We start from the raw sequence: 15,224 nt of genomic DNA on the forward strand, positions 1-15,224 counted from the left end.
CTCTCTTTTTTTTCAAGAATTTCTTTTTTCCCCTTCCCTTCTCTTTTCTTTCCTCACACAACTCCTACACATTACGTCTACACTAACATTCTGTAATTGATAATACTAATAGATTAGGACCATAAGCTTAAACATCACATAGCGCCGAACCTAACAACTGTGATTCTTGCCGGGATGAAAAGAAATCGATATTTTTTCACAGAAATCAATAACTTTTCGATACTAAATATAAAGTATCTTGACCACAATGGCCAATCTCGTTAGTTGTTTCACGGTTAAGCGACATTAGGCGAGCTAATTTATGACTGGAGCCACCACTTTAGTGCAACAAAAACTGCTCTATTCTCCATACCCACTCTCTATTAATTAATTAAATATTTCTTTCTAATTATTCCATCATCCCTAAGGAATAACTACGACCAAGTCGGACACAACGAAGGCCTCAGTACTGTGGAGACCATATCATCATGGACATGAGCATCAATAAATGCTTTGAGCGTAACAAAGGTGGCTTTCAAAAGCTTAATAGCGCACCACAAGTGCTACCGCTGGCTGCTGCAGGTAATGTTATGTTATTGTTGTTGTTTTATGCGTGGGCAGCAATATTGAAATTGCCGTTGAGGTGACGAAGCGTCCACATTATTATTGATAATTACGTTCAGCTGCAGGGGTCATTGCGTTACAATACGCGCCGCTATGAATGCGTTTCATGTTATTTGAAGTGCGGTGTGGTGCTTTGTTGATAAGCGAGCGAATGACAACTTACCGCTGCGACAGTCTACATATGTAAGCGCTCATATACATGCAACATCATCTATGTATGTATATTTGACACTGTCATAACAAGCAAATGCGGTCAGTGCCGTCGGGCGTTGTTTAACACGCACGACTTAACGCCACTTATTTCGCATCAAACACCTTGAATGAGAGTCAAACTAACAAGCGACGGCAGTCACTCAACCACAGTGCTGATGATTTGCTTGCTCAGCTTGCGGGCAACTTGTGTTTCTACACCTGCACGACATAAACCGCCGCTTGCTTCGTTACTGCGTCGCTTAGACGAAATAACACTTGCCATTTGTCACGTTTCTTAAGTAAATATCCTTCAACAAATTAAAGTTGCGCGCGCGCAGAGTTCACTTCCCAGCACCATCTGTGATGATCTCTGGCAGGCGATTTGACTGCCAAAATCTTTATGCTTGGATTTTTATATGTATACTCATATGTAGTCGAAAATACGCTTGTACGTAAGTGCGCATGTAATATTCGAAATCATTGTGCCGTATTAAACTTAATCTTATTACGTCACCACTTCACCAACTTCGACATTTTAATTCTTTCATATTCGATCTCTTTATCATGTGATGTTTTCATTTTAGCGTGAAATATTTGTACTTTTTTTAAGTTTCAGACTTATTTCTACGCAAATCTTATCAAGTACATACTTTTTTGCTTTCTGAACAGGTGATAAACATCTTAATGCGCTTAAAGCACATAGTCTCAAGGTATTCGCGAAGGAGATTAAAATATCAACTTGTCTTACTTGCGATAACTCATTTTAAAAGCTGGCAAGTGAGAACTTAATTTATGTTAAGTAATAATTTTAAGTATTTGCATATGCGTATACGATTTTACAAAACCATCTATTGACCACATGGTGAAATCGCCTAGTTCGTCAATGTAGAAAAAATGTGATTGGTCAACGTTGAGCTCCAGTTATGATGCCTATTTCATAAAGATACGAAAGTCACGATTGGAATTATCGAGGGAAAGCGTGTATCCGTCGTTCAATCTCTAACTACATGCCATGTGTAATGATACCGTAGGAAGAATATGGGTTTGGAGATGGCTGTGTCAGAAGTGGTGCGGATGCGGGTGATTACCAGATGAATTCAAAGCCTTATTTGATACATATATTAATGCGTAAACATTGACTCAAACCTAACTTTTTAAGAGCACCTCCGGCCGGTGGGAGAGAATGTTTCTAAAGCTAATGGAGCCTTTATGCGAATAAGCCCGATATCGGCGGCCCAGGTGAGGCTATCCGTCAGCAATTGCCCAACATAAATAGCTGTTACTTACTTACTGCTATACGAATAGCAAGAGAATATTGGACTGTGATCGACGACGCGATAATTTTTTTATTTTAAAAACAACAAAAGATCTAGTGTCAATGGAAAATATCAATATGTATGACATTGGAATCGAGGCGCGTTCTGAAGACGCCACGAAAAGCGTTAGGTCATGAATAATAGCTAAGTTGCAAGAACGGTGGGCCGTTGGTTGGGAATATGGCGAAGTGGTATGAGCAGAAGCGCGTCGAACTGAACTACCATCTCACGCAGGTATTGAGTGGGTATTTATGTAAGCGTAGGATAGAGGACTATTCTTTTTTCCACATTGTCCCACCGAACTGGGAAATGCAGAATACGTAAAGTTTCATTGCCTTCGTTTTCAAGATGAAAGACTCACTTTTTGAGGGGGAGCTTTCCACAAGGAATTTAGGTCCCCTACTGTGCAGACACATACAATTTTGGATTGTTGTGGGCAAAATGGCAAAGACAGAAACAGACAGGGACACAGATGTGTTAAGAAAATTTTATTTCCGTAAGAAATTTTTAATTTGTTTTATGGGTTCGAAAATTTAAGTCAAATTTTAAGGACAGAATAAAAGGCGGCTTATCCAAACCAAATGATTTTTTTTAAACAAAATCCTTCTTTTTTCAACAGAAAACGGTGTATCAAATTTCAATATTGCTTTGAAATTTTCAATTCAATTGTATCAAACTTTATGGCGAAGAAAGAAGTGTAAGTGTATGGAAAAGTATAAGTATAGTCAGAGCTGGGTAGTGATGATTAATTTAGATAACCAATTACCGTCAATTCCCCATTACATGTACTTGATGAAAGTAATCAATTCCTTTCCTACACACCAAAGGAATTGATTACATTTCAAAACCTCAAAAAAAAATTACCGAAAGTAATTTCGTTTTTTGAGGCTCAAGCACATTCCCGTCTGTATGTTTGAATGCAAACTAGTGCCTCCATTTTTGAAATATCTTGAAATTAAGAGAGCGCGTACATTTTAGTGTCCGATTAGACATTTGTCGGAATCGACCGTATCGAACCCCCATGACATATATCTCCCATACACTCGATTTTTCAGAAAAAAGATTTTCGCCAATGTTTTCTCGTTTTAACAATATGCCAAGCATTGTTTTCTGAAAATCGCCAACAAGGTTGGTCTCTGGTCCGCTTTTCCGAAAGAAGAGTTTCGCAAATAATAACTCGATCAAGGAAATACCCCCGCACCAAATTAAAAGGAAATCGCATCATAAATAAATTTTGCTTACAATATGTTGGCCCCTAGTTAGTTTCCCAGCGAAATAAGAAAGTAAACGGACCAAGTTGTTATCTAAAGCATGTACAATTTTCCTTGAACATATACCCAAATATTCATTAAATTGGGTCCAGTTTTTTAGGAGGAGTTTCAGTCACAAATACACGTGGATGTGATATACATATACACATATTTTAACGAAGGTATGATAGGAATAATGAGGATACCATAAACTAAAAACTCACAAATTTTGCGAAACGCCTTATTGTCAAAAGTGAGATGATAAACTGTCTAACATAGTCATGGTACAAGGACAAACATAGTACTGTGAGGAGGGGGAAATGCAAATATCCCGACCTAAAACAAATGAGGCACAGAAGAACATCTGACCTCTAAGCTCTTCAAACAAGGAGGCGAAACGATGTATCATTTCTACGCAAACTTTTAAATATAAAGAAGCATTTGGCATTGGCAAATGTAGTAGCACCTGGTGCCGCTATACCTTAGTTACACTTCACTTCAAACGCTTCTGAGGTTTTATACGACGACTTTTTGTCATTCTGTGCTCTAATATTATTTATTACAATATGGTTCAGAGGAGGCAACTATGATGAATCAAAAGACCAAGAGTACGAGAAAAAAGTTTTCCGGAACATTAATGGTATTTACGTTATGCCAGCTGAATGTGTCAAAGAAAATTAAAAACTATGCTGCTTTCCTATTGCCACCAACCTTTGATAGCGGAGGAAGGAAAGGAGATGCCCTTACTTAGCTGGGAACTTTAAGAGGATAATAATTTGATATTCATTGGTGTTTCCAAATGATTTCAGTTACCAATCACAAAAAAATCTGACAAAATAATGAAAACTGTGACCCGAAAGTCACCCACATTAACCGGTGTAAGTTCCTATACACAGACTAATACTGTTTTCACACAGAAACTTAATGATCTCATTTCACCTTCTAATGAAATCGTAAATTTTTTGCTTTCACACAGAAGTAACTGCTCGATTAGTATGAAGGATGAAATGTCAAGCGAATAAAATGACAATACTATATGACAGACAATCATGGCGGCACGATACAAGGTGGCAGCATTGTGACATACCTACAAACAAAAAAAAATTCCATGTACTTGTAAATTCGATGGACAAATGTCAAAATCGTATTGCGCCGGTAGTTGATGTATCAAATAAAATAAAAAAGGTTATAATCAGCTGTTCGATGCGGCCACCTTGTATCGTTCCGCCATGCAGACAATGACATTTACTTTGACAAATGACATTTATAAGCACTGAACACACCAAAAACTAAGAAGCGGAACGCTGCCAACAGAGTTGCATTGTGCTTTTGACTTCATTAGGCATTCGATTAGCTACTGATGAAATAATTATAGATTCGAATTTTGTAGGGAAGATTGAGCTCAATAAGCGTCTTAATGTAGAAAACTGCCTTTATTATTCAATAAGCCGTCTGTGTGAAAACAGTATAACTTGTAGTTTTTCAATTGCTTTCGCAATTCCTTTGAGGAATGGAATGGGAAATTCCAAAGTAATTTTTCCATTCCTTGTAATGCAATTAAAAGAAATTTCGATTACATATCCCATTCCTTGCGAAAGTACAGGTAAAGAAATTACAATTGCGCAAAGTATTTTTTTTTTTTTTCAATTACAAACAAAAAATTGTTTGTACTCGAGCCTCAAAAAAAAAAACCAAATTACTTTTGGTATCTTTTTTGAGGAATTGAAATGGAATCAATTCGTCTGCTGTGGAGGAAAAGAATTGATTACTTTTCCCAATTACAGAGGAATGTAATGGGTAATGTAATGGATTTGAATTTACCCAGCTCTGAATATAGTATTAGGAGAGTTGGTTTTAGTTTTTCTATGAGAAATTTCTGTTATTAGTAACAAAAAATTTCAAATCACCAAATAGGTTTCAAATTTGACATTTAGAAGAATCTATTGGTAAAAAATTCTTTCCATAGTTATAACTTTTATTTTCGGACATATAAATTAAAAGTCCGTATTTTACTTTTATTTGTGGATTTGTTTTTTAAAAAAAATAAAAATAAAAGGATGCATGATTTGTCATAAAAAATGCTATGGGTATTGCCGGGATCTCATAAACTTTCACCTAGGAAAATTTTTTGACCCGAACATGGCGATTGAAAAAGAAAATAACTATTAAAATGGTTTCCTGGTTAACACTACCAATAATTTTATAATATTTGTTTGGTCCCCACAGATAAAGATAAAATCTAGTTTGCAAGAAGATAGCTTACTCATCGTTATTGCTGTTTTGTACTGCTTCAGTGACTTGTGGACGCTGTCTAGTTTATAGTGTGGGAGTGAAATTAGCGCCGTTGTCTGCAAAGCACTTTTACAATAGGAATATGTCAACCACTGGTCAGGAACTTAACGATACTTAGACCGAACTATGTGAGGCCCTTCTACTGGTCTTCAAATATCCGTTGTTTATTTTCGCGTTTTTCTGCCTTTTTACTATAACTGCAGATGATTATTTATTTACTTTTTATGCAGATAAGCTAAGGCTGTTCGTTAAGAAATATTGCACAAAAAGAACAATTTATAATAAAGCTAAAACAAGTAAAAGTCGAAAAGAGTTAAAAATGTTAAGACGATTATTCAAGACCAAATGAACTCGACTGACAAACCAACCCAAGCAAGTAAACTGACAAGCACCTTCACTACTTGGCTGGCTCAGTGACTAATTGCCTATGCGATGTGTATGCGAGTATGTGCCTATATTCTTTAGTATAACTACGATCTCGAGCTCAAGCCAATGTACCAATATGTGATCTGTGAGCGAGTGTTAAGAGCCATTTGTAGATGGCCCTGTTAGTCATGAAGTGTTCGTTGATTTAGTTTGGTTATTTGTTGTTGCTTGGTTGTTGCAACGCTTGAGTTGATGGCAAATCGGTGAATTGTTAAACCGTTGAATCGGTGAATTGATGATTTGTTCGTTGGCGATTGTGATGGATGTAGTGAAAAGTGACTGCCATATAGAGGAAGTGGCTATGGGGAGAGTCGAAACCTTGACGACAGCGACGAATGTTGAGCAAATCAAACTGATGGGATATGCTTCAGCGTAACTAACTGACAGTTTTTAAGGTCAAGTGAGTTCAGCGTAGCATTAACAAAAAACTACATAAAAACATACATAAACTAAACAATAAAAATCAACAATGCCATATTTTAAAATACTTGCATATACTCCCCATATGTAAATAGATATATTTAGATACAAACATATGTATATGAGCATAGAATTGTAAATAAACAAATACAGTGAAATCTTGCTAAACGGACGCCTTTTCTGAGCGAACAAAAATCGGAGTACTGTGAGCGTTCGGCTAAGGGAAATTCCTTTGTGCATCTCTTAGAGTTTGTGTTGGTCTACGGAACCTATAGCTTTTCTATTTTTATGAATCCTCATCAGTATAAAAGATCAGTTGTAATACTTATGGAATTCCAAAGACCGTTGAAAAAGAATAAACAACAAATCTCCGAGAAACTAAAAATATGCTGTGGACATTAACTAATAGCGGCACTGATTTCTAATCACTAAATGAATCTCTGCGTAGCAACGACATACTTTTGGATACGGCAACTATCGATCGTTGAAATTTCCTCCGGTGATTCGTGTACACATCTACGGTGATATTTACGCTTTAAACTTGCATAAGCTGGACAGCTAAGCATGAAGTGATTAGTTAACTCCACCTCGCCAACCCCACAACAAAACGGTTAGGGTTCTCTAGAATATAAGTTCACACCGCATGGATTCCCATAAACCAGTGCCCCGTCTACGCTTCAAACACCAACGATAGATGGGCCTTAGTGAACCCAACTTATATCGGTGAACGTTTGTTATCAACAACTGACCAGAAAAACCTTGATACCTGGCAAGAGGTGTCAAATCAGCGCTTGCTTAGCTGACCAGAGGCCCAATTTTCAATGAGTGGTATATTTAAGCCCTTGCTGGCATTCCAGAACGCATGTACCACCCGTGACAGTTGCCATGCGCTGGCACCCAAATAATTTTCATGGAAAAGTAGCTTGTAGCGGCTCTGAGCGATTTCAGGCTCTCGCGGAATATGCTTTACCGTCTGCGGCCACCTTGCCAACAATGCATTAAAAGTCAGATTTGCAGCTGTGCGAACGGTTTTGCTAGTTCTAGTCACAGTTATTCGTTGTACAGTTTTTAGCGTTCCACGAAACCAAAACTCCATAGCCAGGGTATAACCTTCGGAGAGAGTCTCAGTGTTTTCCAATGGCCACACGGCAGCAGTCCAACGTGACTGAGGATTTTCCAGGTCTATCCTCTCTATTAAGCTTCCATGTAAGCTTACTGTCAAGCATAATGACAAGGTACTTAACCTTAATAGATAGTACAAGAAATACTCCATATCTGGAGGATTGGCCTGTGTAGCACTACTGGGCGTTACGTTATTGCGCTGGCGTGGAGCCGGTAATAATATTGTTGGCATGAGTAATGCAAATGCCTTGGTTGTCAACATGACAAATAGTTTATCTCGTTAGTATTTTTTGTTAGCATTTTAGATCTTAGCATAAGTAAGCGAACGAATATCCTATTCGATTCTTTTTTTGCCATTTTTCGGTGGGGTCTATTATATAACAATATGCTCCAATACCGAAAGAAATAGTCACTTGGTCATTCCCCTTGGATAAAAGAAGTTATGCTCAGACGTCGAATTTTTAGTACAATTTCCTAAATAAGCCATTGAATACGCTATTCATTCATTTTCATTTCATAAGTTTTCTGTTTTTGACCGCCGTCAAAAGTGCACTGAGCGCACTTGCGTTGCCATATCGCGTTAATATGGCAATGGTGCTAGTTTCGTGGTACCAACGCACTAAGTTTTGCGCCAATAAACCTAGCTCCACTGGCTAGAGCTACAAAAATATCGGATGTTAATATCAACACAATATGGATTGGGTGAAGCGCACTGATATGGAGAGTTTTTATTGAGTATTTTTTCAGTTTCATTGAAAATTTGGTTAAACCGTTAAACAGGATCCAATACAATAGTTGAAATGAAGATTATTTAAAAAACAAGTAAGGAAGGCTAAGTTCGGGTGTAACCGAACATTACATACTCAGCTGAGAGCTTAGGAGACAAAATAAGGGAAAACCACCATGTAGGAAAATGAACCTAGGGTAACCCTGGAATGTGTTTGTATAACATGGGTATCAAATGGAAGGTATTAAAGAGTATTTTAAAAGGGAGTCGGCCATAGTTCTAAAGGTGGACCAGTGGTGACTCTATAATGTGTTTGTACGATATGGGTATCGAATGAAAGGTGTTAATGAGGGTTTTAAAAGGAAGTGGCCCTTAGTTGTATATGTGAAGGCGTTTTCGAGATATCGACCAAAATGTGGACCAGGGTGACCCAGAACATCATCTGTCGGGTACCGCGAATTTATTTATATATGTAATACCACGAACAGTATTCCTGCCAAGATTTCAAGGGTTTTTTATTTCGCCATGCAGAACTTTTTCGTTTCATTCTACTTAATATGGTAGGTGTCATACCCATTTTACAAAGTTTTTTTCTAAAGTTATATTTTGCGTCAATAAACTAATCCAAATACCATGTTTCATCCCTTTTTTCGTATTTGGTATAGAATTTTGGCATTTTTTCGTTTTTTGTAATTTTCGATATCGAAAAAGTGGGCGTGGTCATAGCCCGATTTCGGCCATTTTTTATACCAATACAAAGTGAGTTGAGATAAGTACGTGAGCTAAGTTTAGTAAATATATATCGATTTCTACATCAAGTTATCGTGTTAACGGCCGAGCGGAAGGACAGACTGTCGACTGTGTATAAAAACTGGGCGTGGCTTCAACCGATTTCGCCCTTTTTCACAGAAATAAGTTATCGTCCCAGAATCTAAGCCCCTATGAAATTTCACAAGGATTGGTAAATTTTTGTTCGACTTATGGCATTAAAAGTATCCTAGACAAATTAGATGAAAAAGGGCGGAGCCACGCCCATTTAGAAATTTTCTTTTATTTTTGCATTTTGTTTCACCATATCATTACTGGAGTTGACTGTTGGCATAATTTACTTATATACAGTAAAGATATTCAATTTTTTGTTAAAATTTGACTTAAAAAAATTTTTTTTTTTTAAAGTGGGCGTGTTCTTCATCCAATTTTGCTAATTTTTGTTAAGCATACATATAGTAATAGGAGTAACGTTCCTGCCAAATTTCATCATGATATCTTCAACGACTGCAAAATATTTAAATTACCTTCTTTTAAAAGTGGGCGGTGCAACGCCCATTGTCCAAAATTTTACTAATTTTCTATTCAGCGTCATCAGTTAAACTAACCTACCAAGTTTCATCGCTTTATCCGTCTTTGGTAATGAATTATCGCACTTTTTCGGTTTTTCGAAATTTCCGATATCGAAAAAGTGGGCGTGGTTATAGTCCGATATTGTTCATTTTAAATAGCGATCTGAGATGAGTGCTCAGGAACCCACACACAAAATTTCATCAAGATACCTCAAAATTTACTCAAGTTATCGTGTTAACGGGCAGACGGACGGACGGACATGGCTCAATCAAATTTTTTTTCGATACTGATGATTTTGATATATGGAAGCCTATATCTATCTCGATTCCTTTATACCTGTACAACCAACCGTTATCCAATAAATTAATGTGAGCTCTGCTCAACTGAGTATAAAAAACTGTAAATAGCCCCACATAATTCTATTTTGTATTTTACATATCATGATTCATGAATGCTAGAAGAACTTTCACACAAATAGCCACTTCCATATTCCTCCATTAATATCCCTTATTTTAGAAGCTGTCAGGTTTTATTGCAAGCTCGTCAAGTTTCCGGAAACTCTTCGGGAAAGGATCAAGTTCATTACAGTTTTTTTGACACCATTGCGGGATCGTTTCTGGGTTATTTAAAAGATCAAATTCGAATTGTTTCGAGGTATCTTTTGCCTCCATCATTACGAGAAATTAGGTGAGGGCCGAACAGTTTGCCAAAGCACTGCGAAGCTCTCGGGGATGTATTGAGATCTTGATCTAGGCAGTTTTGGAACACGTCACAGAACCATTTTTAGGAGTTAAAAATTAAGAAAATACAGCGATAAGAGAAAATAAAATTTACATGTTGAATAACGCGCACGTACGCCATTTTAACTGCACCAAATATATTACGATGGAAAAACCTTAAAAAGAAACCATCATAATATATAAACTGAAAGTATAAAAAAAATAGCAATACTTTGTTTAAAATGCGGCCACAAAAATCTCTGGCATCAAAATGCTTGTTTTGAGCAGCTGGCAGCACGCGGTTTATGCTGTGCGTACTTTTGTGGTTAACAGACGCAATTTTTCTGTTAAGCTTTTTTCCAGTTTTCATATTTATTGCAAGTATTACAATTTAATTTTTTTTTGGTTTTGCCAGACTCACTGCAATGGCAACCAAAACTTTTTACGAGCATTTATTTATTTTACTGTATTTTTAAATTTTTGCAACCATTTTTTTTCTTTTTATTTTTGTTGTTCTGCTGGATTGCTTGATTTGATTTTGAGTTGCATTGCTATGGTAAGCTTTGGTTTACTTTGAATTTCATTGGTTGTGGGTTTGTTATGGCTGTACTGAATGTGGTCGGCCATAACTGACAAATGTGGCTGTCAGTTGCAGTTCAAAACAGTTTTCTGCTTTAAAATATGAGCATTTTTGTGGTTTGGCAAAATATTTTTATGGATAACTTTGTTGTTGGTTTATATACACAAAAAAAAAAAAAAATGTGGTTAGCCGAGGTATTGTTTTTGTCCTTTCTTTTAAATTATCTGCAGTGTTTTCCTTAATAAAATTATGAATGTGAATATGAATAAAAATTAAACCAAACGTCCTATTATCTTTTTAGTTTAATACTGTTTTCACACAGACGGCTTATTCAATATTAAAGGCAGTTTTCTACATTAAGACGCTTATTGAGCTCAATCTTCCCTACAAAATTCGAATCTATAATTATTTCATTAGTAGCTAATCGAATGCCTAATGAAGTCAAAAGCACAATGCAACTCTGTTGGCAGAGTTCCACTTCTTAGTTTTTGGTGTGTTCAGTGCTTAAAAATGTCATTTGTCAAAATAAATGTCATTGTCTGCATGGCGGAACGATACAAGGTGGCCGCATCGAACAGCTGATTATAACCTTTTTTATTTGATTTGTTACATCAACTTCCGGCGCAGTACGATTTTGACATTTGTCCATCGAATTTAAAAGTACATGGAATTTTTTTTATATTTGTAGGTATGTCACCATGCTGCCACCTTGTATCGTTCCGCGATGATTGTCTGTCATATAGCATTGTCATTTTATTCGCTTGACATTTCATCCTTCATACTAATCGAGCAGTTACTTCTGTGTGAAAGCAAAAAATTTACGATTTCATTAGAAGGTGAAATGAGATCATTAAGTTTCTGTGTGAAAACAGTATAAGCCCTCACCCCAAATGGAATACGCTGAAAGAAAAATTGGGCCGATGGCTTGCTAGACTGGGCCCTATGTCACATGTGAAGGAAGGACCGGGAGCGGCTTGCTATAAAGTCTAACTTGGGAGCTTGCTTACCGGATATAACACATTCCGGGATATTGTCAGGAGTGAGCTTAAAAAAGAAAAATACAAGAAGTTGACAACACATGTTTCTAATCAAAAATAAACGTTTTTGAGAGGATAGCTTGTAAGGCGGTATGAGTTGATACAATTCGTTTAGTCAACTTTTGAAGAAAGAAACTCGAATATCTACAAGTTATTTCAGTGGTGGTCTACGTGGATTACGTGTGATTCAAGAGGTTGTGTAACACAACGCTTTCAAGCGATTGCCAGCACAGTTAACTCTTCCCTTAATACGTGCTATTAATATCCGGCAAAAGATCATCAGAATCAATAAAACTCCTCAAACCTTCATAGAGTTTCCTTGTCACCGCAAGAAGAAAAAAAGTGGATGACGGACTAATACTGGTATATGGCCTCTGCTATCAAGTGATCAAAGGAATGATGCAGGAATCGAGTAGAAAGCTGAGTGTATGGTTAAAAGCTAAGCTCTTACGGAGATGTGAAATATCTAGGAATGCTGGATACTGAATAGAGCGTAGAGTTAAACGGTCTTCCGAGTTCTTCGGGCCTGCAAAATCTACCATCGACCAGATTTTCACAATGCGCCAAATCTTGGAAAAAACCCGTGAAAAGAGAATCGACACACATCACCTCTTCGTCGACTTTAAAGCCGCCTTCGACAGCACGAAAAGGAGCTGCCTATATGCCGCTATGTCTGAATTTGGTTTCCCCGCAAAACTTATACGGCTGTGCAAAATGACGTTGGGCAACACCATCAGCTCAGTGAGAATTGGGAAGGACCTCTCCGAGCCGTTCGAAACTAAACGAGGTTTCAAAGAGAGTGACCCTTTATCGTGCGATTTCTTTAATTTGATGCTGGAGAAAATTATACTAGCTATAGAACTTAACCGCACTGGAACAATATTCTATGAAAGCGTGCAATTACTGACATATGCTGATGACATTGATATGATCGGCCTAAACACCCGCGCTGTTAGTTGTGCTTACTCCAAGCTGGAAAAGAAGCGGTAAAGATGGATTTGATGGTGAATGAGGACAAAACGAAGTACCTACGGTCATCGTGCAAAGAGTCAGCGCATACGCGCCTTGGCAACCACGCTACTGTTGGCAGCCATAATTTTGAAATAGTAAAAGACATCGTTTATTTGGGAACCAGCATCAACACCAGCAACAACATCAGCACTGAAATCCAGCGAAGAATCAATCTTGCCAATAAATGCTACTTTGGACTAGGTAGGCAATTGAAAAGGAAAGTACTCTCTCGGCGAACGAAAATCATACTCTACAAGTCACTTATCGTACCCGTCCTGTTATATGGGGCAGAAGCATGGACCATGACAACAGCAGATGAAGCGGCTTTGGGAGTGTTCGAGAGAAAAGTTCTTCGAAAGATTTATGGACCTCTACGCATTGGCGATGGCGAGTACCGAAGAAGATCTAATGATGAGCTGTACGAGCTATACGCACACATTAACATAGTCAAGCGAATTAAAACGCAGCGGCTGCGCTGGCTGGGCCATATTATGCGAATGAAAGATGATGCTCCGGCCAAGAAAGTGTTTCTATTGGAACCCGCCAATGGAAGCAGAGGTAGAGGGCGGTCCCCACTCCGTTGGAACGACCAGGTGGAAAACATTTTAAACTCCCTTGATGTGACCAATTGGCGCCTTGTTGGACGGCCATAACCGTTTAAATGGTTAAGCGCCAATTAAGTAAGTAAGTAATAAACAAAAGATATACATAGTAGCGATAAGGAGATGCCTTCATCTCCAACAGCCAGGCGGATTTTCGAGCTTTGGTTTGTTCTCTTCACATGAAAACTCGGTTGAATTAGCCAAACTGCGATCAGTTTTACCGAATGTCATTTAATCGAAGAACAACAAGTACGCTTTTTTTATTTTACTTGTGTCATTCTTTTGGTGTATTAAAACTTATACAGATATATATATATATGCCAAAACCACCTTTCCGAGGTAATTGGACACTATTTTATATTTGAATATCTGAACACTCTAGGCCTTCGAAATGCTTTTTGTGGAAAGATTTGATACAGACAATTTGAGAACTTTCGTATATGGTATTTCGTATGGTCCAGCTTTGGAAAAGCGAGCAGAGAGAGAAGCTCGCTTCGATAGAGGTATCGGGCTTAAAAATGAATGAACATAAATGAACCTGTGAAGTGACAGCTTTCTTAGTTACAGAGCTATTAGCTTCCCGATGTCACGACGTCTTAAATTTCATTCTTTTTGTTTTGTTAAAATGTGCTACATATAAACAAATAAGCTTAAAGTCGCTCTGAAATCATATATTTGATTTTTTTGTATAAGTTCTTATCCAAGAATCCTTAAAGAAACTTTCAGCGATACAGGTATTTTATTCCAACATGTAAGTCATTAAACTCTTCTAAGTCTAAACTTTTGATTTTTCCTTTCCATACTTTATTTCTTTCATATAAACATTTAGCTATTTGATTTTACATTAAAATATTCGTTCACACTTTCCTTTCGCAAATTATGACTGCCACTCCTTTGATAGCTTTCTTAATATTTCCTTTATCTCCGCTCATTTTGGCAAACACCGCCCAAATGCAAAATATTCATTCATCAACTTCATGACATTTTTTCACGCTTTAAATGTGCATTAACAATAACACTCCAATGTATCAACAATACATTCACTTTGGCATCAATTGTTCAACGAAACTCACCTGTATCACACGCATCGGTAACCCCGTCTCCTTGGCCAATTGTTCCCTAATATGCCGTGTCGGTTTCGGTGTTTGATTAAATGCCGTTTTCAGTACTTCCAATTGTTTGGCTTTTATCGTCGTTCGCGGGCCACGTCGTTTTGAACCGTTCGCATCGTCAGGACTTTTATTTTCCGCTTGCGAATCACCACGACCATCAGGATCACCATCTAAGGAACCCTGTGTAAAGAATTAAAAAACAAAATTATTCTGTAGGTAGTGTCATATTTGGTGAGGGAGTACAGGAAGTAAGTGGATTTTTTTTTGTTTTTTGTTTATCTACACCTCAAGGTGTGTTGAAATTAAGCAGCATTACTTGTGCGTTCACATAATGCAATACCATATCAATAAATTTGTTAAATAACCATTTGCAAATCATTAATCATCAGCTGTAATTCATACATAAATAGCCAACACTCGATTCAAATTCGAATCGCGGAGAGTATCGACAGCCGACAAGCGAACAACGTCATC

The 15,224-nt window shown here is 37.4% G+C and overlaps 1 protein-coding gene across 1 annotated transcript in view; it reads right to left on the minus strand.

The window, feature by feature from the left end:
- The window catches only part of Lim1 (LIM homeobox 1), a 330,680-nt gene that overhangs the window by 69,200 nt on the left and 246,256 nt on the right, over positions 1 to 15,224 (minus strand). Inside the window, exon 5 of the mRNA XM_067784810.1 lies at positions 14,712 to 14,930. Within this exon, the coding sequence (XP_067640911.1) occupies positions 14,712 to 14,930 (219 nt within the window). The remainder of the gene's footprint in view (positions 1 to 14,711; positions 14,931 to 15,224) is intronic.

Source organism: Eurosta solidaginis, chromosome 4 (genome assembly GCF_040869045.1).
Source record: "Eurosta solidaginis isolate ZX-2024a chromosome 4, ASM4086904v1, whole genome shotgun sequence".
Classification (NCBI taxonomy): Eukaryota; Metazoa; Arthropoda; class Insecta; order Diptera; family Tephritidae; genus Eurosta; species Eurosta solidaginis.